Below are 21,968 nucleotides of genomic sequence, written 5' to 3'. Positions count from 1 at the left end.
GGAACAGAGGTATTAAGGGGAGTCAGACTTCAGGGGCCATCGAGGTTGTGACGGTAACAGGGTTAGGGGGCTTCTGTGTCACAGGGGCATCATGGTTAGGGGGCGTCAGAGTGACAGGGGACTCGGGTGTTCCTGGGGCTTCGGGTTCAGGCCACGGCGAGGGGGACGTCGGTGTCCCGGGGACATCAGTGTTAGAGGAGCGTCGCGCTGGGGGGCTGCACGGTTACCGGAGTGGCGGGGTTAGCGGGCGTTGATGTTAGAGGGACATCCTGGTTAGGGGGTGTCAGGATTACGGGGCATCGAGTGTGGAGACGTCGGTGTCACGGGACATCCGTGTTAGAGGGGCGTCGGGTCAGCGAGCGTTGGTGTTACAGGCACAAGAGGTGCGGGAGTGTCGGTGTTACAGGGGCGTCCGGCTGGAGCTGGAGCACGGCTGGTGTCCGGGGCCCGAGAGGAGCGGGCTCGGCTCCCACAGGCGGCCGTGTGCGTCCGGACAGGCCGGGGGAGCAGCTGGTCAACCTTCTCCGCAGGGCCGACAGCTCTCGCCAGCGCTAGACAGCCCCGCGGCAACTCACCGAGCCTGCGCTCCAGACCGCGACCGACGCCGGATCTCCCTGTGCATTGGCTGGGGCCCCTCCGGTTCCGCCCCCTAGCAGGGCCGCGGCTGCGCATTGGACGCGGCGAAGCCAATCGGAGAGGCTCTTGCTGCAGCGTGCGCCGGAAGCCGCCTCAAACGCCGGAAGTGGAAGGCCGAGAGTGCCCGGGCGCCTCAGGAACTCGGGCGGCGGCGGCGGCGGCAGCCATGGGGCTCCTGAGCGCGGCGGCTGTGTGCGTGGTTCGCGGCGCCGACCGGATGAGCCGGTGGACCAGCAAGCGGGGCCCGCGCACCTTCTACAAGAGCCGCGGTGCCAAGGGCACCGGCGTCCACGCCCGCGGCGGGAAGTTCGTGCTGGTCAAGGAGATGGTGCCCGAGCTGGTGGTGCCCGAGCTGGCCGGCTTCAAGCTCAAGCCCTACGTGAACTACCGAGCCCCGGAGGGCACCGACGCGCCCCTGACGGCCGAGCAGCTCTTCCGGGAGGCGGTGGCCCCCGCCATCGAGAAGGACTTCAGGGACGGCACGTTCGACCCCGAGAAGCTGGAGAAGTACGGCTTCGAGCCCACGCAGGAGGGCAAGCTCTTCCAGCTGTACCCCAAGAACTTCGCGCGCTAGCCTGCCCTTTCCCGTGGTTCTGGGGAGCGGGCCGCAGGGACCCGGCACTGCCCGAGGGGGCCGCGACGTGACCGCACGAACTCGCCCCCAGGTCCTTCTGTGGTTAGGTGCCGGAGGACGGGGATACTTAGTATTGGGAACGCGACTTTAAGAGGGAAGGCCGGGCCCCTTGCCCCCTCCTTTCTGTGGAGAATGGAGGGAGAATGCAGGAGCTTCCTGGCTTGCAAGGACAACTGCGTCAGATAAGTCATAATTTAACTACAGAGCAAGGAAGATAGAACTTATCTAAGAATCCCTTCGCTTCTCTTTTCTTAAAAGCCTTTAGGGCCCTGGTCGGATGCTCAGTGGTTAGAGCATCGGGCTGAATGAAGCACAGAGGTTGCCGGTTTGACCCCCGGCCAGGGCACATACAGGAACAGATTGATGTTTGTCTGTCTCGTTCTCTCCCTTTCTCTCTGGCTAAAATCAATCAATAAATTTTAAAAAAGCCTTTAGAAAAGAATGTTTATGTGCCTTAATTAAGAATTCCTACACTCGCCCTGGCCGGTTGGCTCAGTGGTAGAGCGTCGGCCTGGTGTGCAGAGGTCCCGGGTTTGATTCCCGGCCAGGACACACAGGAGAAGCACCCATTTGCTTCTCCACCCCTCCGCCGCACCTTCCTCTCTGTCTCTCTCTTCCCCTCCCGCAGCCGAGGCTCCATTGGAGCAAAGATGGCCCGGGCGCTGGGGATGGCTCCTTGGCCTCTGCCTCAGGCGCTAGAGTGGCTCTGGTCGCAACATGGCGACGCCCAGGATGGGCAGAGCATCGCCCCCTGGTGGGCAGAGCGTCGCCCCTGGTGGGCGTGCCGGGTGGATCCCGGTCGGGCGCATGCGGGAGTCTGTCTGTCTGTCTCTCCCCGTTTCCAGCTTCAGAAAAAAAAAATACACACACACACACAAAGAATTCCTACACTCTGTGACTCGCCCTCCCATCCTAAAGTCCTGAGAGGAACGTGTATCTCCAGACAAAGGGGTCACAGGCTCCTCCTTACCCACCCCAACCGGTATGGGATTTGGTCTGTAAAGCCAGCCACAGAATGGTAGGGACTTTCTACATGACTGGGATTGTGCCCTGTGTAGCCAGCCAGCTAATTAATAAACTCAAAGATTCATTTGGACTTGGTGTCTCTGTGTAACCCGCGGATTTAAGTACAGTACTTTCACCCCAGGGACCACCCATGAGTGTGTATTCAAGGTTCCAAAGCAACTTTTGGGAGAAGGGATGTTAGGTGAAAGATGAGGCCAAACGTGGGGTTCTTGAGTCACCCAGTGTTTTGCCTCTTTGTCCCCGTTTCTGTAAGTTCCTTGGATCCTCTATGTTTTGTTTAATATTTGACCTTAAAGAACCTAACAGACTAAAAGGACAGGGTCAGCATTTCTCTTTTGAAAGAAATGGGCCATTGGTTGGGAAGTGATCTTTTTTTTTTTTTTTTTCTGAAGGTGGAAACGGGGAGGCGGTCAGACAGACTCCTCCATGCGCTCGAGGGGGATCCCCCCCTCAGCACGCCCACCAGGGGCGACGCTCTGCCCACCAGGGGGCAATGCTCTGTTGCAACCAGAGCCCCTCTAGCGCCTGGGGCAGAGGCCAAGGAGCCATCCCCAGCGCCCGGGCCATCTTTGCTCCAATGGAGCCTCGGCTGCGGGAGGGGAAGAGAGAGACAGAGAGGAAGGAGAGGGGGAGGGGTGGAGAAGCAGATGGGCGCCTCTCCTGTGTGCCCTGGCCGGGAATCGAACCCGGGTCCTCCGCACGCCAGGCCGACGCTCTACCGCTGAGCCAACCGGCCAGGGCTGGGAAGTGATCATTTAACATAGAACAATGTCTTAGAACACATTCTGACCTACGTTGGCATGTTGGGTTACATAGTCGGGAAATAAATTAGAAATGCATATTTTTGAGTCAGAACACCCACATCTCATCAGTAATGCTGAAGATTTCACAAATTCAACAGTGGCCTGTGACGACAAGTATCTTGTCACGGGGAGGGGGGTGTCACAAACCCACTTAGACATCCAGATTTCTCCTGTGGAACACTAGGAAGCTATTCAGTTCACTAAAGCCACAGTGAGGACGTGTGATTAACCCACTACACTAGCTTGGAGTATCAACCCTGAGCACAGAGGTTCCTGGTTTAATTCCCCAGTCAGGGCACATACAGGAGCAGCTCTGTGTTCCTCTCTCCCTGCCTCTCATAAATAAATAAGATTACCCTAGTGATATAAAGTAGCTTTAAAATTGTTTTCACGCCTAACCTGTGGTGGCACAGTGGATAAAGCGTCAACCTGGAAACACTGAGGTTGCCGGTTCAAAACCCTGGCTTGCCTGGTCAAGGCACATATGGGAGTTGATGCTTCCTGCTCCTCCCCCTTCTTTCTCTCTCTCTCTCTCTCTCTTCCCCTCTCCTCTCTAAAAAAAAAAAAAAAAAATTGTTTTCACTTAGACCCTACCTGGTTGGCTGAGTGGTAGAGCGTCAGCTGGCATGAGGACATCCCAGGTTTGATCCCTGGTCAGGGCACACATGCCATGTTTCTCCTCCCTCTTCTTGCTCTCTTCCCCTCTCAACCCGTGGTTCAATTGGTTTGAGCGTAGGCCCTGGCACTGAGGACAGTTCAGCTGGTCTGAGCATTGGCCCAGATGGGATGCTGGGTGGATTAGGGTCAGGGCGCATGCGGGAGTCTATCTCTCCTCTCATTTAAAAAAAAAAACAACAAACTACATTTAGTAAATATAAATATTGCCTAAATAACTGAAAAATGAAAGTTAAATCCACATAAAGCGGACAAGTTTGAGAGCTGGGACAGGCCCCTCACTGCCTACCACACACCTCCCTGCCAAAATCACCATTTTGAAGGGCCCAGCACAAAAAAGGTTTACTTGAGACACAGCTTTTTTACTACACTGTAGATTCCATAAGCTGCACTGAACCCACAGTGTAAGCTGCAGAGACTAATAAAAAAGTGTGATAGTCTGAGGGCAGTTCATTCATAGACATGGTCTTCATGGTTTCATTTATTTTATTTTGGGGGGGGGGAGTAGAAATGGGAAGCATCAACTCGTAGTAGTTGCTTCCTGTATGCACCGGGACTGGGCAAGCCCAGGGTTTCGAACCAGCAACCTCAGCACTCTAGGTTGATTCTTTATCCACTGCGCCACCACAGGCCAGGCTGTCTTTATGATTTCAAACCAAGCACCCTGTTCCCTAGCTCAGCTGTTCACCCACTTCCAAAGGTGAAGAACATGGTCGTAAAAGGAGCAAGTGGCTAGGAGGTTGCTGTCAAAGTTTGCTGTTTCCACGTTTGGGTCACAGTCACAGAAAGTGGTCCCTGGGGTGTACAGTGGCATGCTGCTCTTTGTAGTTCCACTCTGGACCGTGGCACAACCTGCTCCAGCGTCTGCTAAACAACTGAGAGAGTGAGGTCCTGGTGAGTGGCCCGCAGCCTCCACATCTGTTCCGGCTCCCGGGTCACCACAGGAAAAGCACTCTAAGTGGGAAAACTGCGTGGCCTGTGTCTGCTGGCAGGTGAGCCAGGACCAGTCAGCTCCATACACCAGTGAGTTGGGCCACGTCTGGGACACAGAGACTGAGCACGCGTCCTGCTTCTCCTCTGGAACAACATGGACACGGGAAATGCATCATTACTCAGAGCTGGGCTTGTCACCCCCACCAGTGGCCCTGCCCACCCACAAAGAGAGATTGCCAAGAGCAGCCACTGTCATGAGGAGTGGTCAAGACAGCAGAGAAGCAAGCTGACATCTGGGGTGATGCACTGCGTCCTGAGGAAACTCAGCCTGCAGAACCACACGTGTGAAGCTGCCTTTCCAAGTCGGAGGACCTGGCAAGGGCTTCTCAGTGAAGACTTAGAAACCAGATCCTGGACGAGATGCTCCCCAGGAAACCGTCCCTGTCCCTCCACATTTATTTCCTTCCTTCCCCTCCCTCACTCACTCCTTCCCTCCCTCCTTCCTGATTTTATTTATTCATGTTAGGGGGGGGGGGCAAGCAGGAAGCATCAACTCATATTTGCTTCTCCTATGTGCCTTGACTCAACAAACCTGGATAAAGCATCCAGGCTGACGCTTTATCCACTGTGCCCCTGCAGGTCAGGACTATCCCTCCACTTTGACACCTGGAAAGTACCTGGGGACGGATTGCTGGGACAATATGGACCCAAGACAGTCTTCTATCCAACAATCGCTCAAAGCCCCTTCTGGGCACTGCATAGCCCAACACACACAGCAGATGTTCCTGCTGCACAAGCCTGGGGCTCTGACTCAAGTGTACGCAGAACATTCATGTTAGGCAGTCATGTTAGGCAGCCAAGGATCAAAAACTCCACAGAGTAGAGAAAGTCCAGCACACAGCATTCTCTGACCAGAGTGCAACAAAACTAAAAATTAATAACGCAGCCACAAATACAAAAAAAGCCCATCCGCCTAGAAATTGGAAAACTTACTAAACCATACTTAGTTAAAAAGGGTATTACAAACTCAAATCACAAAATTTCTTTTTTTAAAGTAGAAATGAAATTATGACCTATCTGAATCCAAATATATGCTTAAATAAAAAAAATGCAGACATAAAAACACTTAAATTAATATAAACATGGTAACCTGACCAGGCAGTGACGTGGTGAATAGAGCGTCGGATTGGGACACAGAGGACCCAGGTTCAACACCCCAAAGTCACCAGCTTGAGTGTGGGCTCATCTGGTTTAAGCAAGGCTCACCAGCTTGAGTCCTAGGTCACTGGCTTGAGCAAGGGGTCACTTGGTCTGCTGTAGCCCCCTGGTCAAGGCACATATGAGAAAGCAATCAGTGAACAACTAAGGTGTCGCAATGAAGAACTGATGCTTCTCATCTCTCTCCCTTCCTGTCTGTCTGTCTCTGTGTCTGACACACACACACACACACACACACACACACACACACACACTATACAGTGTGTCCATAAAGTCATGGTGCATTTTTGACCGGTTACAAGAAAGCAACAAAAGACGATAGAAATGTGAAATCTGCACCAAATAAAAGGAAAACTCTCCCAGTTTCATATCTATTCAGTGCAGTTCAATGTGGGCTCACACACAGATTTTTTAGGGCTCCTTAGGTAGCTATCCCGTATAGCCTCTACAGACTCGTCACTGACTGATGGCCTACCAGAACGGGGTTTCTCCACCAAACCACCGGTATCTTTCAACTGCTTATCCCACCGAGTAATGTTATTCCATGTGGTGGCACTTCGTTATAAATGCATTGATATTCACAATGCACTTTGGTCACATTCAAATTTAGCGAGCCACAGACACTGAACTTTCCTCTGTACCATCCACTGGCATCTCGACTGGCATGGCCATGGGCTGCTCCGCTGTATACACGGTGTTACATCATCATCTGCGCTTGCGCACATGCTGCCTCTCATCCTACAGAAACTGGGAGGGTTTTCCTTTTACTTGGTGCAGATTTCACATTTCTATCATCTTTTGTTGCTTTCCTGTGACCGGTCAAAAGTGCACCATGACTTTACGGACACACTCTATATATAAACAAGGTAATAAAGATAAGCAAATGGTATTCCTAACTCGAAACACCAGAAAAAGAGCTAAGGAGCCACAGGAGGGAGACGATCAAGATTAAGGGGAAACTGACAAGGGTGAGAACAGAAGAACCATTCAACTACAATAAAAAACAAAAATCCGCCTGACCAGGCGGTGGCACAGTGCATTGAGCGTTGTACTGGGATGCGGAGGACCAAGGTTCGAGACTCCGAGGTCACCAGCTTGAGCGCGGACTCATCTGGTTTAAGCAGAAGCTCACCAGCTTGGACCCAAAGTCGCTGGCTTGAGCAAGGGGTCACTCGGTCTGCTGAAGGCCCGCGGACAAGGCACATTTGAGAATGCAATCAATGAACAACTAAGGTGTTGCAAGGAAAAACTGATGATTGATGCTTCTCATCTGTCCATTCCTGTCTGTCTGTCCCTGTCTATCCCTCTCTGACTCTCTCTCTGTAAAAAAAAAAAAAAAAAAAAAAAAATCCTACTTCTTCATAAGAAATAACAGACAAATCTGTAACTAAGCTAATTAAGAAAAGAGAATGTAGGCCCTGGCCGGTTGGCTCAGCGGTAGAGCGTCGGCCTAGCGTGCGGAGGACCCGGGTTCGATTCCTGGCCAGGGCACACAGGAGAAGCGCCCATTTGCTTCTCCACCCCTCCGCCGCGCTTTCCTCTCTGTCTCTCTCTTCCCCTCCCGCAGCCAAGGCTCCATTGGAGCAAAGATGGCCCGGGCGCTGGGGATGGCTCTGTGGCCTCTGCCCCAGGCGCTAGAGTGGCTCTGGTCGCAACATGGCGACGCCCAGGATGGGCAGAGCATCGCCCCCTGGTGGGCAGAGTGTCGCCCCTGGTGGGCGTGCCGGGTGGATCCCGGTCGGGCGCATGCGGGAGTCTGTCTGACTGTCTCTCCCTGTTTCCAGCTTCAGAAAAATGAAAAAAAAAAAAAAAAAAAGAAGAAAAGATGTTTCTCCCTGTTTCCAGCTTCAGAAAAATGAAAAAAAAAAAAAAAAAAAAAAGAAAAGAGAATGTGCCCTGGCCGGTTGGCTCAGCGGTACAGCGTCGGCCTGGCATGCAGAAGTCCCAGGTTCGATTCCCGGCCAGGGCACACAGGAGAAGCACCCATCTGCTTCTCCACCCCTCTGCCTCTCCTTTCTCTCTGTCTCTCTCTTCCCCTCCCGCAGCAGAGGCTCTATTGGAGCAAAGATGGCCTGGGCGCTGGGGATGGCTCTGTGGCCTCTGCCTCAGGCGCTAGAATGGCTCTGGATGCAACAGAGCGATGCCCCAGATGGGCAGAGCATCGCCCCCTGGTGGGCGTGCCGGGTGGATCCCGGTCGGGAGTCTGTCTGACTGCCTCCCCGTTTCCAGCTTCGGAAAAATGAAAAAGAAAAGAGAATGCTGCATATATATTTGCATAAACACAAAGTAAAACATGACAAAAGAGGAATAACCATTAAAAAGAGGAAACTTCTGGCCTTGGCTGGTTGGTTCAGTAGATAGAGCATCAGCCCGGTGTGCAGATATCCTGGGTTCAATTCCCAGCTTTGATCCCCGGTCAGGGCACACGAGATACAACCATCTGCTTCTCCCCCCACCTCTCCATCTTCTCTCTCTTCCCTCCTGCAGCCAGTGGCTCAACTGGTTCAAGCGGTGGCCCAGGTGCTGAGGATGGCATGGCTGATTCAAGCATCGGCCCCAAACAGGGGCTGCCAGGTGGATCCCTGTCAGGGCGCATGCAGGAGTCTATCTCCCCTCCTCTCACTTAAAAAAAAAGAAGCCCTGGTGGGTTGGCTCAGTGGTAGAGCGTTGGCCTGGTGTGCAGGAGTCCCGGGTTCGATTCCTGGCCAGGGCACACAGGAGAAGCACCCATCTGCTTCTCCACCCCTCCCTCTCTCCTTCCTTTCTGTCTCTCTCTTCCTCTCCTGCATCCGAGGCTCCATTGGAGCAAAGTTGGCCCGGGTGCTGAGGATGGCTCTGTGGCCTCTGCCTCAGGCACTAGAATGGCTCTGGTTGCAGCGGAGCGATGCCCCAGATGGGCAGAGCATCGCCCCCTGGTGGGAGTGCCGGGTGGATCCCAGCCGGGCGCATGCGGGAGTCTAACTGCCTCCCCATTTCCAAGTTCAGAAAAATACCAAAAAAATTTAAAATAAATTAATTAATTAATTAAATTTTAAAAAGAGAAAACTTTTTAAAACTCACGACTTTCTTTTTTCTTTTTTTTTTTAATTCAGTGAGAGAAGAGGCAGAGAGACAGACTCCAGCATGTGCCCTGACTGGGATCCACCTGGCACGCCCACTGGGGGGGGGGGTTGCTCCATTGCTCAGCAAATAAGATCTTTTTTGTTGTTGTTGTTGTTGTTGTTGTTTTTCATTTTTTCTGAAGCTGGAAACGGGGAGAGACAGTCAGACAGACTCCCGCATGCGCCCGACCGGGATCCACCCGGCACGCCCACCAGGGGCGATGCTCTGCCCACCAGGGGGCGATGCTCTGCCCATCCTGGGCGTCGCCATGTTGCGACCAGAGCCACTCTAGCGCCTGGGGCAGAGGCCACAGAGCCATCCCCAGCGCCCGGGCCATCTTTGCTCCAATGGAGCCTCAGCTGCGGGAGGGGAAGAGAGAGACAGAGAGGAAAGCGCGGCGGAGGGGTGGAGAAGCAAATGGGCGCTTCTCCTATGTGCCCTGGCCGGGAATCGAACCCGGGTCCTCCGCACGCTAGGCTGACGCTCTACCGCTGAGCTAACCGGCCAGGGCTCAGCAAATAAGATCTTAGTGCTGGAGGTGAGCCAACTCTCTCCAATTGAGCATGGCTTTGGGAAGAGAAAAGAGGAAGACAGAGAGAAAGAGAAAAGGGGGAGGTGGAGGGATGGAGAAGCAGATGGGCGCTTCTCCTGTGTGCCCTGACTGGGAATTAAACCTGGGACAGCCTGATCAGGCGGTGGCGCAGTGGATAGAGTGTTGGACTGGGATGTGGGAGGACCCAGGTTCGAGACCCCGAGGTCGCCAGCTTGAGCATGGGCTCATCTGGTTTGAGCAAAAAGCTCACCAGCTTGGACCCAGGGTTGCTGGCTCCAGCAAGGGGTTACTCAGTCTGCTGAAGGCCCACAGTCAAAGCACATATGAGAAAGCAATCAATGAACAACTAAGGTGTTGCATCGCGCAACGAAAAACTAATGATTGATGCTTCTCATCTCTCCGTTCCTGTCCGTCTAATCCCTCTCTCTGACTCTCTCTATGTAAAAACAAAAACAAAACCCAAAAAAAACAAAAAAAAAACAAAAAAACCTGGGATATCCACATGCCAGGCCAATGCTCTATCACTGAGCCAACTGGCTGGAACCTACAACTGAATTCTTTACACACCTTTATGCAAATAAATTTCTAAATGTAGGTGAAATAACTAATAGCCTAGGAAAATACAGTTCACCAAAATTGACCCCAGTATACAAAGCATGAACAAATCAATCTACACAGAAAAAGATAGTTATCAAGGAACCACCCTGCAAAAACAGATCAGGCCCACATGGTCTCTCACAGGATAATTTTACCATATTTTGAAAGAAAAAATAATCTAAGTGATATATGTAAATTACTCAAGAGAAGAATGAAGAAAATTTTTCACACTTTTGGTTTTCATTTTCACATGAATCATACATAAGGTTGATGTCAAATCTTGATAAAAAAAGCACAAAATTCATGTCACCTTTGAACGTTAATGCAAAACCCTAAATAAAATACCAACAGAGTCCACGTTAAAAATGACCCCGTGCCCTGGCCAGTTGGCTCAGTGGTAGAGCGTTGGCCTGGCGTGCGGGGGAGCCGGGTTCGATTCCCGGCCAGGGCACATAGGAGAAATGCCCATTTGCTTCTCCACCCCTCCTTCCTTCCTCTCTGTCTCTCTCTTCCCCTCCCGCAGCCGAGGCTCCATTGGAGCAAAGATGGCCCCGGCGCTGGGGATGGCTCCTTGGCCTCTGCCTCAGGCGCTAGAGTGGCTCTGGTCGCGGCAGAGCGACGCCCCAGAGGGGCAGAGCGTCTCCCCTGGTGGGCGTGCCAGGTGGATCCCGGTCGGGCGGGAGTCTGTCTGACTGTCTCTCCCCGTTTCCAGCTTCAGAAAAATACAAAAAAAAATTTAAAAATGACCCCGTGGGGTTTATCCCAGGAACACACTTGTATCAGGAAATCTGTGAATAAATTCACCATATTAATATATCCAAGGAGAAAATGAGGACAGTTCAGTATGAGAAATCCGTTTGACAAAAATTTAACAATCTTGAGTTTTAAAACAAACCCTCAGAAGGCAGCTGGGAACCCGGGTCCGTCTCTCCACCCCCCTCCCAGGTGTGTTTTTCTTGCCCCTCTCTCTCCTGAGCTCCAAGGGCCCCTTTCTGCCTCTGCATCTTGTTTCCTGAGCTCCACCTCTAAGACTCACTTCTTCTGCCTCTGTGACTTTCTAAATAAACCTTCTTATCATTTGAAAAACAAAATAAATAATAAAAATAATAAGCCACTAAAAAAACCCAAAACAACAAAAAACCCAGGAATTGGTGGCTACACTTCTTCAACATGGTAAAACAGACACCTCAGTCCTTGTGTATCATCAAACTCAAGAGAACAGGCAGGGACATCCCTGTCAAGGTCAGGACTAAGGCAGGAAGCCCTTCACACCTGACGCTTTCTAACATTCTACTGGAGATAGCAGGGATTGGAATCAAACAAGAGAAAGAATTAGAGGTATCCGAATTGTAAACTAAAGAATAAAACCATACCTTTTTGCAGATGACATATTTACATTAAAAACCCAGAGAATCAATAAATTAACAATCAATTTTAAAAAATTTGGTAAGGTTGTTGGATATGAAGTTATCAACAAAACAAAGTAACTTTCAATCACTCAGACAATATCCAGTTTGAAGATATAATAATGAGAATGTTCCTATTTTGTTATAATAGCAACAAAAAAAGATCAGGAGTAAACAAGAAACGTGCACTGGATACAGAGAAAAACAGATTTGAACAAGTGGAAACTTATGGCTTTTCTTAAGACAATCCCAAATGATACATAAGTCAGTTGTAAAGTTAACTTATATTTAATGAAATCCTTATAAAAAACCAACAAGCTGTTTTTTACAAGACAAGACAAATAGACACCTCAAAATATACCAACAGCCTGACAAGGCAGTGGCGCAGTGCATAAAGCATTGGCCTGGGATGCCTGAGGACCCAGGTTCGAAACCCAGAGGTCGCTGGCTTGAGTGTGGTATCATAGACATGACCGAATGGTCACTGGCCTGGGCCAGCGGGTCACTGCCTTGAGCAAAGGGTCAATGACTCAGCTTAAGCCCCCTAGACAAGGCACATATGAAATGTAATCAATGAACAACTAACGTGACAGAGCTGAGTTGATGCTTCTCATCTCTCTCCCTATCTCTCTCTCTTTCAAAGATAGAACCCTCTGGTACAGGAAGGCCATGGTTTCCAGGTCATTCCCACGACCTGCTGCACTATAAACTTTGGTGAGACCCTGCGGTGATAGTTTCCTGTGTCACCCTCTGCCTCAGGCACAGCACCGTGGGGCAGAACCGATGCTGGGTCTGCCCAGAGTGTGAGAAAGGGAGCAGAGAAAGGTGGAGCATGTCTGGGATGCCTACCGGCCAGAAGAACAAGACAAAAGATAGGGCTAAGGGTGCTTATGAAAGTGACAAGTGCGAAGTCTTCTGGGCAGAGGTCCCAACGGGGTCAGAGATCCCCTACAATGCAGGAGGCTCCAGAAAAACCAAGCTGATCAAGGAAGAACCACAGATAGAGGGCAGAGGGCTTGAAACTCTGGTGCGCATCCCAGCGAGGCCCAGGGTGATGCTGGGAACGTGTAGGGGTGGCAGAGTTTGGCAGAGCAAGGGGACAAGAGACAGGAAGCCCCACCCTGCCAGCGGCCACGGGCCCCACTCACCGATGGCCTGCTCGCAGTTTAAGATCCTGAAGCCACTGTGCATACAGGCTGCCAGGAGCAGGTGGCTGTGCAGAGGGTGCCACTTGAGCCGCCACACCCCGCCCTCGCCAGGAACGTCTGCGAACGGCTCCCTCATGCTCCGTGAGTCCCACAGGAGAACGTGCCCATCATAGCTGCAACCGACCGACCACAGAGCAGGCAGGAAAGCCCGCTTGTTCCCCATGGCCCTCTGGTGGAGGGCACCTCTCCTGGGGAGACTCATCCCACTCACCACCCCAGGACAGTCGCCTTCCCCCATACCTACACCTGGGTTTGAGAGCTGGCTCAACTCAACGTCGTCAAGATCAACATGAGTAAAGGAAGTGAAAGATGCAGGAAAGTCCCAGAAAACTGCTGTGGGGCCTCACCTGCCCGTGGCCAAGATGCCGTTCCGGTGGGGGTTACTCTGTATGCTGCATACACCCATGGAGTGTCTGTGAACAAGAGCCAGACCTCAGCAAGGACAGGCCGGGGCGCCTCTCGGGGGGAAGTCCACGGATGTGGACGGGAGCACCGGTCTCAGAGGAGCACGGGACCCTGGGCAAGTCACCTCCTGCTGGCAAACAGAGATGTGCCAGGTGTCCTCATGTCCCAGCCTTTCAGAAAGCCATCGTCCCCACCTGTGTGGAAACAGAAACACTTATGGCAGCACGGGAACAGCAGGTGGCCATTTCTTGGGGAGGGAATTCATGCCTGTGCCACAACTGTGTCTTTTAACTTGAAGAGGGCGCCTGTAGGGAAGGCAGGACTGGTGGGCTGCACCTGCAGGGATAAAACAAAACGGGAGCCACGCTCCCAGGTCACATGGGGCTCAACTCCTTCTAGTGAGAAGCCAACAGTCAATGCTGCTACCGTTGGCTCCCGTTCCATAGTGAGCAAAAGCCAAGGTCCTTCCTGTGGCCTCTGACGCCAACCTCTCCTCCTCTAAGTCTCTCCCGGCATTAGGCCCCACAGGCCCCGTGCTGCTGTCCTACCACACGAGGCTCACTCCTGCACTAAGCGTTTGCCTACCACGACCTTGCCCGTGACCGTAGGGCAATCCGCACCTGCCCGCAGCACCCCCAGCCCCCTCCCGGTTCTACCTTTCTTCTTTCCGAAGCACCTATCCCCTCGGGCCTGCTATGCAATCTGCCTGCTTACTGTCTATTTATTCCGTGTGCACTGTACACCTCCTCCCACTCAACGGGAGCTCAGGAAGCAGGACTCTGTCCCTTGTTCACTGGTGTGCCCCTCACAGCAGCTTGGCACAGGTGCCCAATGGACATCTGCTGGTTAAATGAACTGGTCCCGAATTACTACCTCCCTGCCTCACCACACCCTTGCTCTGAAAACTAGCTGAGCCTCGAAGTAGAAATGCTAATCCTGCCCAACGTGCAGTGGATAAAGCGTCAACCTGCAATGCTGTGGTTGCCAGTTCGAAACCCCAGGCTTACCCAGTCAAGGCACACATGAACAGTAACTACCATACATTGATGCTTCCGGTTCACTCTCTCCTCTCTCTAAAATCATATATATTTTTTTTTTATTTATTTTTTTTTACAGAGAGTCACATAGTCACAGAGAAGGATAGGTAGGGACAGACAGACAGGAACGGAGAGATGAGAAGCATCAATCATTAGTTTTTCGTTGCACATTGCGACACCTTAGCTGTTTACTGATTACTTTCTCATATGTGCCTTGACCCTGGGCCTTCAGCAGACCGAGTAACCCCTTGCTCAAGCCAGCGACCTTGGATCCAAGCTGGTGAGCTTTGCTCAAACCAGAGGAGCCTGCGCTCAAGCTGGTGACCTTGGGGTCTCGAACCTGGGTCCTCCGAATCCCAGTCCAACACTCTATCCATTGCACCACCACCTGGTCAGGCAAAAAATTTTAAAAAGGAAGTACTAATCGAAGTCAAGAGACCTCAAAAATTAAGTCCTCACTGTTTCCACTACGACTGTTTGAGGCTGTGAAACAAGTGATGCAGAAAGGACCCCTTCCTCAGAGGAAGGTAGCACCGTGGGTGAGCTAGGACACATTGAGACAGAGACCTGAACAGTGGAGAGAGACAAGTGGCCAACTTGAGACCTGAGAAGACCAACAAGGTGTGGACTCACAGGAGTGAGGGGACAGGTGTCAGACTGGGGCCACCAGGCCCTGTCCTGGGGTTAGAACATGACGAGGGGGCAGGTGTGCCACCGGCCAACACGGGTAGGGGCTCAGCTGCAGGCACGTGGAGCGGAGCACCGGGAGCACCCTCGCAGCAGCAGCGCCAGGCCACGGGCAGACAGACGGGTCAGGAGCTCAGAGGAGCAGGTAAGCATCCAATGCCGCTGTCTCTGGAAGAGGCAGCGAGGGAGCTCAGGAGAGAGACACCGCAGAGCAGGACCAGAGGCAGGTGACAAGGAACCTTCCCTGTGGGGGGAGGAGCCACACAGCAGGATGAACGGGGGAGGGGCCAGGACAGCCACCATGCAGACCCATGGTGGCCAAACGCTGGTGAGGGGCAGCCAAGATGGCCGAGGCACTATGGCCAGACCTTGGCAGGAGCAGCTCTGCTGCCGCGTGAGGCCACGCAGCGTCCTGCGGTCTGACAGAGCGCCCCACTCCTCCCGGCCACGGAGGGAGCAGGAGACGGTTGGCTCTGCGTCTGCACACTCTTTCCCGTCTCCTCTGAGACCCCCGCCTGGGCCAGAGGCTGAGCCAGGCCACCATTCCTGGACCTCCGGTCCCTTCTCATCCCCACCCCGGACGTACAACTCACAACACTGGGCAGTCGGTCCCACCTCTCCGGGGCTCCCTTTTCTTCGGGAAGCTACCGAGTCAGCGTGGACCCGCAAGTGCCCGGCCGAAGCGCGGGTGGTCAGCACCACAGAAGGACCTGCAATGCCTGGGGCACAACGGGCTGTGCTGACAGGTGGGGGCCCCAACAGCTTCCACCCCTCCACCCGAGGTCCAGATCCTAGCACGGCCCCGACGATGCCCCCTGCAAGTCCTTTGTGATCACAACGTGGTGACCGACCCCCGGCGGGGCACCAACCTGAATACACGATTTCTGTCTGCCAGTAATTGAAAGCAGCAATCCAGGCCTCAAACTCGTGCGCCTGCCACGAGGCCACGCCCTGCAGTCTGGGCCCCGCCTCGTCCAACTCCAAGAGGTGTAGCTGTCCCTGGGAGTCGCTGATGATGATTTTCAAGGGCTGGTCAATGGTCCTAGACGCAGGGTGCCAATGGAGAAACCCAGCTGAACTGCAGAGACCTAAACTCACTACCCTCTTCTGGTTCCCAGCCAGGGACACTTTATGCCCCTAGGGCATGTCCTGGGAGAGGCTCTCCATAGACCTGGTACATGGTCAAGCTCCTTGTTCCACTTATTCATGCTGTCATTAGTTGACTCTTGTATGTGCCCTGACCAGGGATTGAACCCACAACCCCAACATATCGGAATGATGCTCTAACCAACTGAGCATCAACCCAGTCAGGGCTTGGACGTGCTTCTTAAGAGACTTGCTTAGTTTAGGTATTCGGCAAAGACCAGAACTACCACTTAGCTTGTCAAAATAAATCAGTGTCAGCTTCTCCTGATGAAACCACCACTCACTCCCTTTTATCTAAGAGGCTGGAATTCCTGTTTATTTTAGATGGGACTAGCATGATATTCCCAGGTTTGGGAATCCACAGTCCAGGCTGGCACAGGTGACTTTAATTCTCTCCTGCATGAAAACAGGAACAAATAAAGACTGCGGCCCTTACCTTCCTGTTTTCCCAATGGACCAATCCAGGGACAGGGCCAGACACTGCGTTTCCAGGGCAAAGCTGGCACACGGCTGCAGGGTGTACGCGCTCTCCTGGGGAGAAGGGACCACTGTCATGGCGAACGGCCCAGGACCCTGGGAGGATTATTCCTCCAGCTCCGGCAGGACGCCATTCCCTCATCTACTGCCAGGTGAACCACACGGCCACTCAGAGAACCTGAGCACACCCAGGAGCTCACACACCCATAGGACTTCCCGCACCTGTGACCTTAGAGGAAGCAGGCATCTCCCCTCCTCAGACCCCTGGCCGTCCACACCCCACTAGACACGATCACAAACACATTCAAGGCTCGGAAGCATCCTGGTGCACGCTCTCCAGCTCCCTGGGTCCCCAGGAATCCCAGGACACTGTGTCTCCAGAGACAAAGACAATGAACACTTTCCTCCTATTTTCCTTTCAGAAGCCACGACTAGCCATTAAAACACTGTTTCTCTCTTCTGAGATCTACGTAAGTTTTATTCCCTAAGCAACCCTGAAGCCTGCTGAACTTGACCCACAGGCTCCCAGCAGCCTGCTTCATCAGGGAGCTCTCAGGTTTACTGCTCCTGCCTCGATCCTGGCCCTTGGGCCCACAATCTTCCCCTGAATGTCCTCCCTCATCCTCAGGACAGGCCTGATGCTCCCAGCCGGCCTGAAGCGAGCCATGAATCCAGCACCGCTGGACTTCTACTCCAGCCCACGCACAGCATGACGTGTCCCACAAAAGCAGGCACGGTCAGTCCTGAGTGCTGTCCACTTCCCTCCATTGCAGGACTCCCACCAGGGCTGTCGCCAAACACCTCGCAAGTTAACATAGTGATCGTGTGCTCTCCTAACTGTCTCCGAAAAGGACCATTCCCACGTAGGAAAGTCACTGCCATTCTCAGCCCCGGCAGCATCCACCCATGAACGTGGGTCCGGGCTCTCCCTAGAGAACTTTCAGATCCACGGACGGGTGAATCAACAGCCTGTCAGTTCAGTACTGCTGAGGACACACAGTGACTTCCTCTTGGAGTCAGATGCAGAACCCAATAATTTAGAACAGACTGCATGCTACCTTACAACATTTCATGATAAAGCCTGATCTGTGGTGGCGCAGTGAATAAAGTGTCGACCTGGAAATGCTGAGGTCGCTGGTTCGAAACCCTGGGCTTCCCTGGTCAAGGCACATATGGGAGTTGATGCTTCCTGCTCCTCCTTCTTTTCTCTCTCTCTCTCCCCTCTCTAAAATGAATAGAGTCTTTTAAAAATAAAAGAAACAAACCATTTCATGATGAAGTTCACTACTGCACAGAAATTACCCTAGAAAAATGTTGGTAATCAGGCCTGACCTGTCATGTTACAGTGGATAAAGCATCAACCTCTTGGAATGCTGAGGTCGCCGGTTTGAAACCCAGGGCTTGCCTGGTCAAGGCACATATGGGAGTTGATGCTTCCTGCTCCTTCCTACCTTCTCCCCACCCCCCCTAAAATGAGTAAGTAAAATCTTTTTTTTTTAAGACTTTATTAGATTTTCAGAGAGGAGAGAGAGAGGGAGAGGGAGAGAGAAAGAGAGAGAGGGAGAGGGAGAGGGAGAGGGAGAGAGAGAGAAGGGGGAGGGGCAGGAAGCATCAACTCCCATGTGTGCCTTGACCAGGCAAGCCCAGGGTTTCGAACCGGCAACCTCAGTGTTCCAGGTTGACGCTTTATCCCACTGCACCACCACAGGTCAGGCCAGTAAGTAAAATCTTTAAAATAAATAAATAAATAAATAAATAAATAAATAAAAAAGAAGCCTAACTTGTGGTGGTGCAGTGGATAAAGCATCCACCTGGAAGGCTAAGGTTGCCAGTTCGAAACCCTAGGCTTGCCTGGTCAAAGCACCTGCAGCAGGCAACTACTACAAGTTGATGCTTCCCACTTCTCCCCCCTTTCTCTCTCTCTCCTCTATATAAAAACCAATAAAAAAGAATAAAAATTAAAAAGAAGAAAGAAAAATGTTGGTATCAGCCTCCCTTCCAAACCTCCCCCAAACCCTCTTCAGTCAGGTTCTTTTTTCCTTTTTTTTTTACAGAGACAGAGAGTCAGAGAGAGGGATAGATGGGGACAGGCAGACAGGTACGGAGAGAGATGAGAAGCATCAATCGTTAGTTTTTCGTTGCGACACCTTAGTTGTTCATTGATTGCTTTCTCATAAGTGTCCTGACTGTGGGCCTTCAGCAGACTGAGTGACCCCTTGCTCGAGCCAGCAACCTTGGGTCCAAGTTGGTGAACTTTGCTCAAACCAGATGAGCCCGTGCTCAAGCTGGCGACCTCAGGGTCTCGAAGAACCTGGGTCTTCCGCATCCCAGTCCGACGCTCTATCCACTGCGCCACCGCCTTGTCAGGCTCTTCGTTCAGGTTCTTTCCACCACCCCCACAAAGCTCAGCCCGTCACTGACCTCAGATCCCACCAGTTGAAACAGTTTTATGGACCCAGCAGCCTCTGTCACAGCCAAGAGGGGATGGCCAGCCACCGGAACACGGCACCTAAAGAGAGAACTCACATGCCAGTCAGACCTGCGACACACCCAGAGCATTATGCACCCCAGTAACTTGTCCCTTAAATTCCAGTCCCCATACTGTTTGGAGCCTACTAACTCTGGGGCTCAGAAAGTGACAAAGGAAAGGAACTTTTAAGTCTGTATTGTCCTCCAAGTGCCCACTGGGGGGCAGGACTGTCACTGGGGGGCAGGACGGTGAAGAAGAAACCCACAGCTCAGAGGCTGTCTCATTTTGTTGAATGCTGCCAGGCATTAGTCTCCCTGTTCAAGTAAGAAATTCCAGACAAATAGGGTTGTTATCAAGTTTGTACCATTTCATGTCCAGGATGGCACAAGTGTCTCTTCTTTGGATCTCTGCCAGGGAGCAACCAGACTGGTCCTCTTTGCAAGTGTACAGGTAGAGACGACCTAAACGGGTCTGAGGCTCAGAAACATCCATTTTCCCCTATGAAAGATGCAGATATATCCTGATTACCTTAACAGGAAATGGTGGTGGGGCAGGGTGCGAGGGAAAAAGGTCTGTGGAGACTGGCTCCTGCCTGGGAGCAGCCCCTGAGCGTCTAGCTTTCTTCTAATTTCTGTATTTTTTAAGTGAGAGGAGGGGAGATAGAGAGACAGACTCCCACATGCTCTCCAATGGGATCTGCTTGGCAACCCCGCCTGTGGCTGCCCTATTTGGACCAATCGAGCTATCCTCAGAGCCCTGGGCCACACTCGAACCAACCGAGCCACTGGCTGTGGGAGAGGAAGGGGTGGGGGAAAAGCAGATGGTCGCTTCTCCTGCGCGCCCCCACCGAGAATCCAACAGGGACGTCCATACTCTGGGTGGACGCTCTGTCCACTGAGCCGGCCCGCTAGGGCCCCCGAGTTTCTGAGCTAGAGAGATGTCTCCTCTCCTCCACGATTAACTGGTGTGTATATGTGCCAGCCCAGCACAGAATGCTCCTTCTAAACTGGCTAACGGGACATCTCTGTCTAGGTCCCCACAGGGACAGTTCTGGCTGAGGCCTGCGCTCCAGGGCCAGTTCTCACGCTTAAGCGTCCTGGTTTGGACCCACGTGGATGCCTGCAGAGATCAGGGACAGTTCCCGCGAAACCCCATTCTCTCTTTACAACACATTCCATCCATCAGCTGGAGCCACGCTGCACACAGACGGCATTCTGCTTTCAAGACCGATATATCCTGGCCACAAGGCCAATGTCGCACCTTCCCCTCCTGACTCTACAGACTTTTCCTTCAGCGCCCCGGGCTGCAGAACAGAGAGGTCCGGGCCCCGGGTCGGCTCCGCCCCTTAGGCGCCGCAGCTGGCCCCTGGCGACCTCTCCGGGTCTTGGCTTCCAAGGGACGCACGCGGAGGCCGAGCCGGGGGCGCCGCGCACCCGTCTGCTCACCTCCCGCAGCTGGTAGGCGCCACAGGCCAGCAGGCGCCGGAAGCCGGCCAGCGGGCACCACTCCACCGTGTCCACCGTCAACTCCGTGTCCACCGCCTGCAAAAGCTGCATGTGACTGCCCGTCGTCCAGCTGTCGGGGGTCGCAGGGGCGCCTGGGCTGCGGCGGACGAGGCCGGAGGACGAGGCCAGCTTGCGAGCCGCGGTCGGGGCCAAGGCCGGGACGAGAGCGGGGTAAGGGCCGGGGCCGGGGCCGGGAACCGAAACGCAAGGAAGACCCCGCAGGCCCCCAGAAGGTACTGCTTTTCCTCCCTCTCGACTCCTTTCTTCCGGCGTGCCGGGGCGGGACTTCCTGCCGCCGTCGCCGCCCGCGTGAGGACGGGCTCCTGCGCCCCCTACCGGCCGGCGAAGGTCAGCGCCCCCCCCCCACGTGCCAGGGGGCGACCCCTCCCCGCGGCCCTGGCTGCGAGACGCGGGGTTTGCCGAGGACGGCCACGTCTCGCACGGAGTAGCAGACCAGCTGGGCCAAGAAGGGGAAGCGGAGGAGGAAGAAAGCAGGACAGGGAAATGGAGGCGTGCAAAGGGCCTGGACATTCAGGGAGCAGAGTCCAGGGTCAAAGGAGTTTGGGCCCTGACTGTCCTCCTGTGTCCACCCAATAAGGCAAGAGCTGCGCAGCGGTCGGTGGACGCGGACCTGCCTGCTAGAACCGCAGAGAAAGGACACAGGGAAAGCCAGAGGTGCCCGCAGAGCTCTCGGCAGGCAGGTGTCCCCAAAAAGATAGCTGTAGCCCCATATTACAGAATGTGACCTTTGGAGACAGGGTTTTTGCAGAGGTAATCCAATTAAATGAGGTTAATTGGGTGGGCCCTAATGCAATGACTGCTGTTTCTGAAGGCAAATTTGGTCTGTCAGGGACACCCACCCACAGAGGAGACAATGTGAACTTAGAGGACCTGTATGATGCAGCTACAAGGAAGAAGCCCTGAGGCTGCCAGCAGCTGGATCACACCTCCCCTCAGGGTCCTCCAAGGGAGCATGGTGCTGCCAGATACCTGGATTTGAGCCTCTGGCCTACAGAACCAAGACAAGCCATACTTGTCACAGAAGCTCCAACCTGGAAGTGTTGAGGTTGAAACCCACATGGACACCTGGTATTCAGCCTGTGGTTTTGAAGCAGGACGATGGCTGCAGATATAGGCATAAGCCAGCTCAGATGGCAGCTGAAGCAAACAGACAGGGTTGGTCACTCTGAAATGGCTGAATCAGACGATCTCTGTCCGGCATGAAAGAGGGACAGGTCAGCAGCCCGTTAGGAACAGGTGGCACAACTAACCTTCTTAACATTCAACTTTCACAGGGGCTCAGAGGTATGGCTACAAAGCTGAAGAGGTTGGGGCCATCAGTCGAGACACCCATGGCTAGGTATCAGGCAGAGAACGAGAAACAAATGGATGGAAGTGGTCTGTGGACCTAATGACACCTTCACATTTGCATCGAGGCCATGGTAGTGAC

The 21,968-nt window shown here is 53.2% G+C and overlaps 3 protein-coding genes across 5 annotated transcripts in view; 1 reads left to right on the top strand and 2 right to left on the bottom strand.

The window, feature by feature from the left end:
• PNPLA7 (patatin like phospholipase domain containing 7) overlaps positions 1-606 on the bottom strand; it is a 69,782-nt gene extending 69,176 nt beyond the window's left edge. Inside the window, exon 1 of one of the 3 annotated variants that reach the window (XM_066255594.1) lies at positions 576-606. The gene's annotated coding sequence lies outside the window, so the exon portion shown is untranslated. The other 2 variants (XM_066255596.1, XM_066255595.1) reach the window with 2 other exon arrangements.
• Positions 607-728: 122 nt separating this feature from the next.
• MRPL41 (mitochondrial ribosomal protein L41) lies at positions 729-1,210 on the top strand. Its single transcript, XM_066255602.1, has one exon. The coding sequence runs from the start codon at positions 803-805 to the stop codon at positions 1,208-1,210; it is 408 nt and encodes a 135-aa protein (XP_066111699.1). The 5' UTR covers positions 729-802.
• Positions 1,211-4,198: 2,988 nt separating this feature from the next.
• On the bottom strand, positions 4,199-21,199 carry DPH7 (diphthamide biosynthesis 7). The gene is made up of 9 exons (XM_066255592.1): positions 20,459-21,199; positions 19,378-19,511; positions 18,965-19,052; positions 16,503-16,597; positions 15,790-15,962; positions 13,321-13,390; positions 13,139-13,204; positions 12,732-12,904; positions 4,199-4,851 (listed from the first exon to the last, which is right to left on the bottom strand). Exons 1-9 carry the CDS (start codon positions 21,047-21,049, stop codon positions 4,451-4,453), a joined length of 1,791 nt encoding a protein of 596 aa, XP_066111689.1. The 5' UTR covers positions 21,050-21,199; the 3' UTR covers positions 4,199-4,450.
• Between the last annotated feature and the right edge of the window lie 769 nt (positions 21,200-21,968).

The sequence above is a fragment of the Saccopteryx bilineata genome, chromosome 2 (genome assembly GCF_036850765.1).
Source record: "Saccopteryx bilineata isolate mSacBil1 chromosome 2, mSacBil1_pri_phased_curated, whole genome shotgun sequence".
Lineage (NCBI taxonomy): Eukaryota > Metazoa > Chordata > Mammalia > Chiroptera > Emballonuridae > Saccopteryx > Saccopteryx bilineata.
The sequence above is the reverse complement of the archived record's forward strand: the minus strand, read 5'-3'. Positions and strand labels throughout refer to the sequence as shown.

Coding starts and splice junctions, on each gene's coding strand:
- MRPL41 (XM_066255602.1), top strand. CDS start 803: ATGGGGCTCCTGAGCGCGGCGGCTGTGTGCGTGGTTCGCGGCGCCGAC.
- DPH7 (XM_066255592.1), bottom strand. CDS start 21,049: ATGTCCAGGCCCTTTGCACGCCTCCATTTCCCTGTCCTGCTTTCTTCC. Junction 13,391..15,789: donor GACAGAAATCGTGTATTCAG/GTTGGTGCCCCG, acceptor GTTTCCACACAG/GTGGGGACGATGGCTTTCTG. Junction 4,852..12,731: donor AAACTGCGAGCAGGCCATCG/GTGAGTGGGGCC, acceptor ATGTTGTTCCAG/AGGAGAAGCAGGACGCGTGC.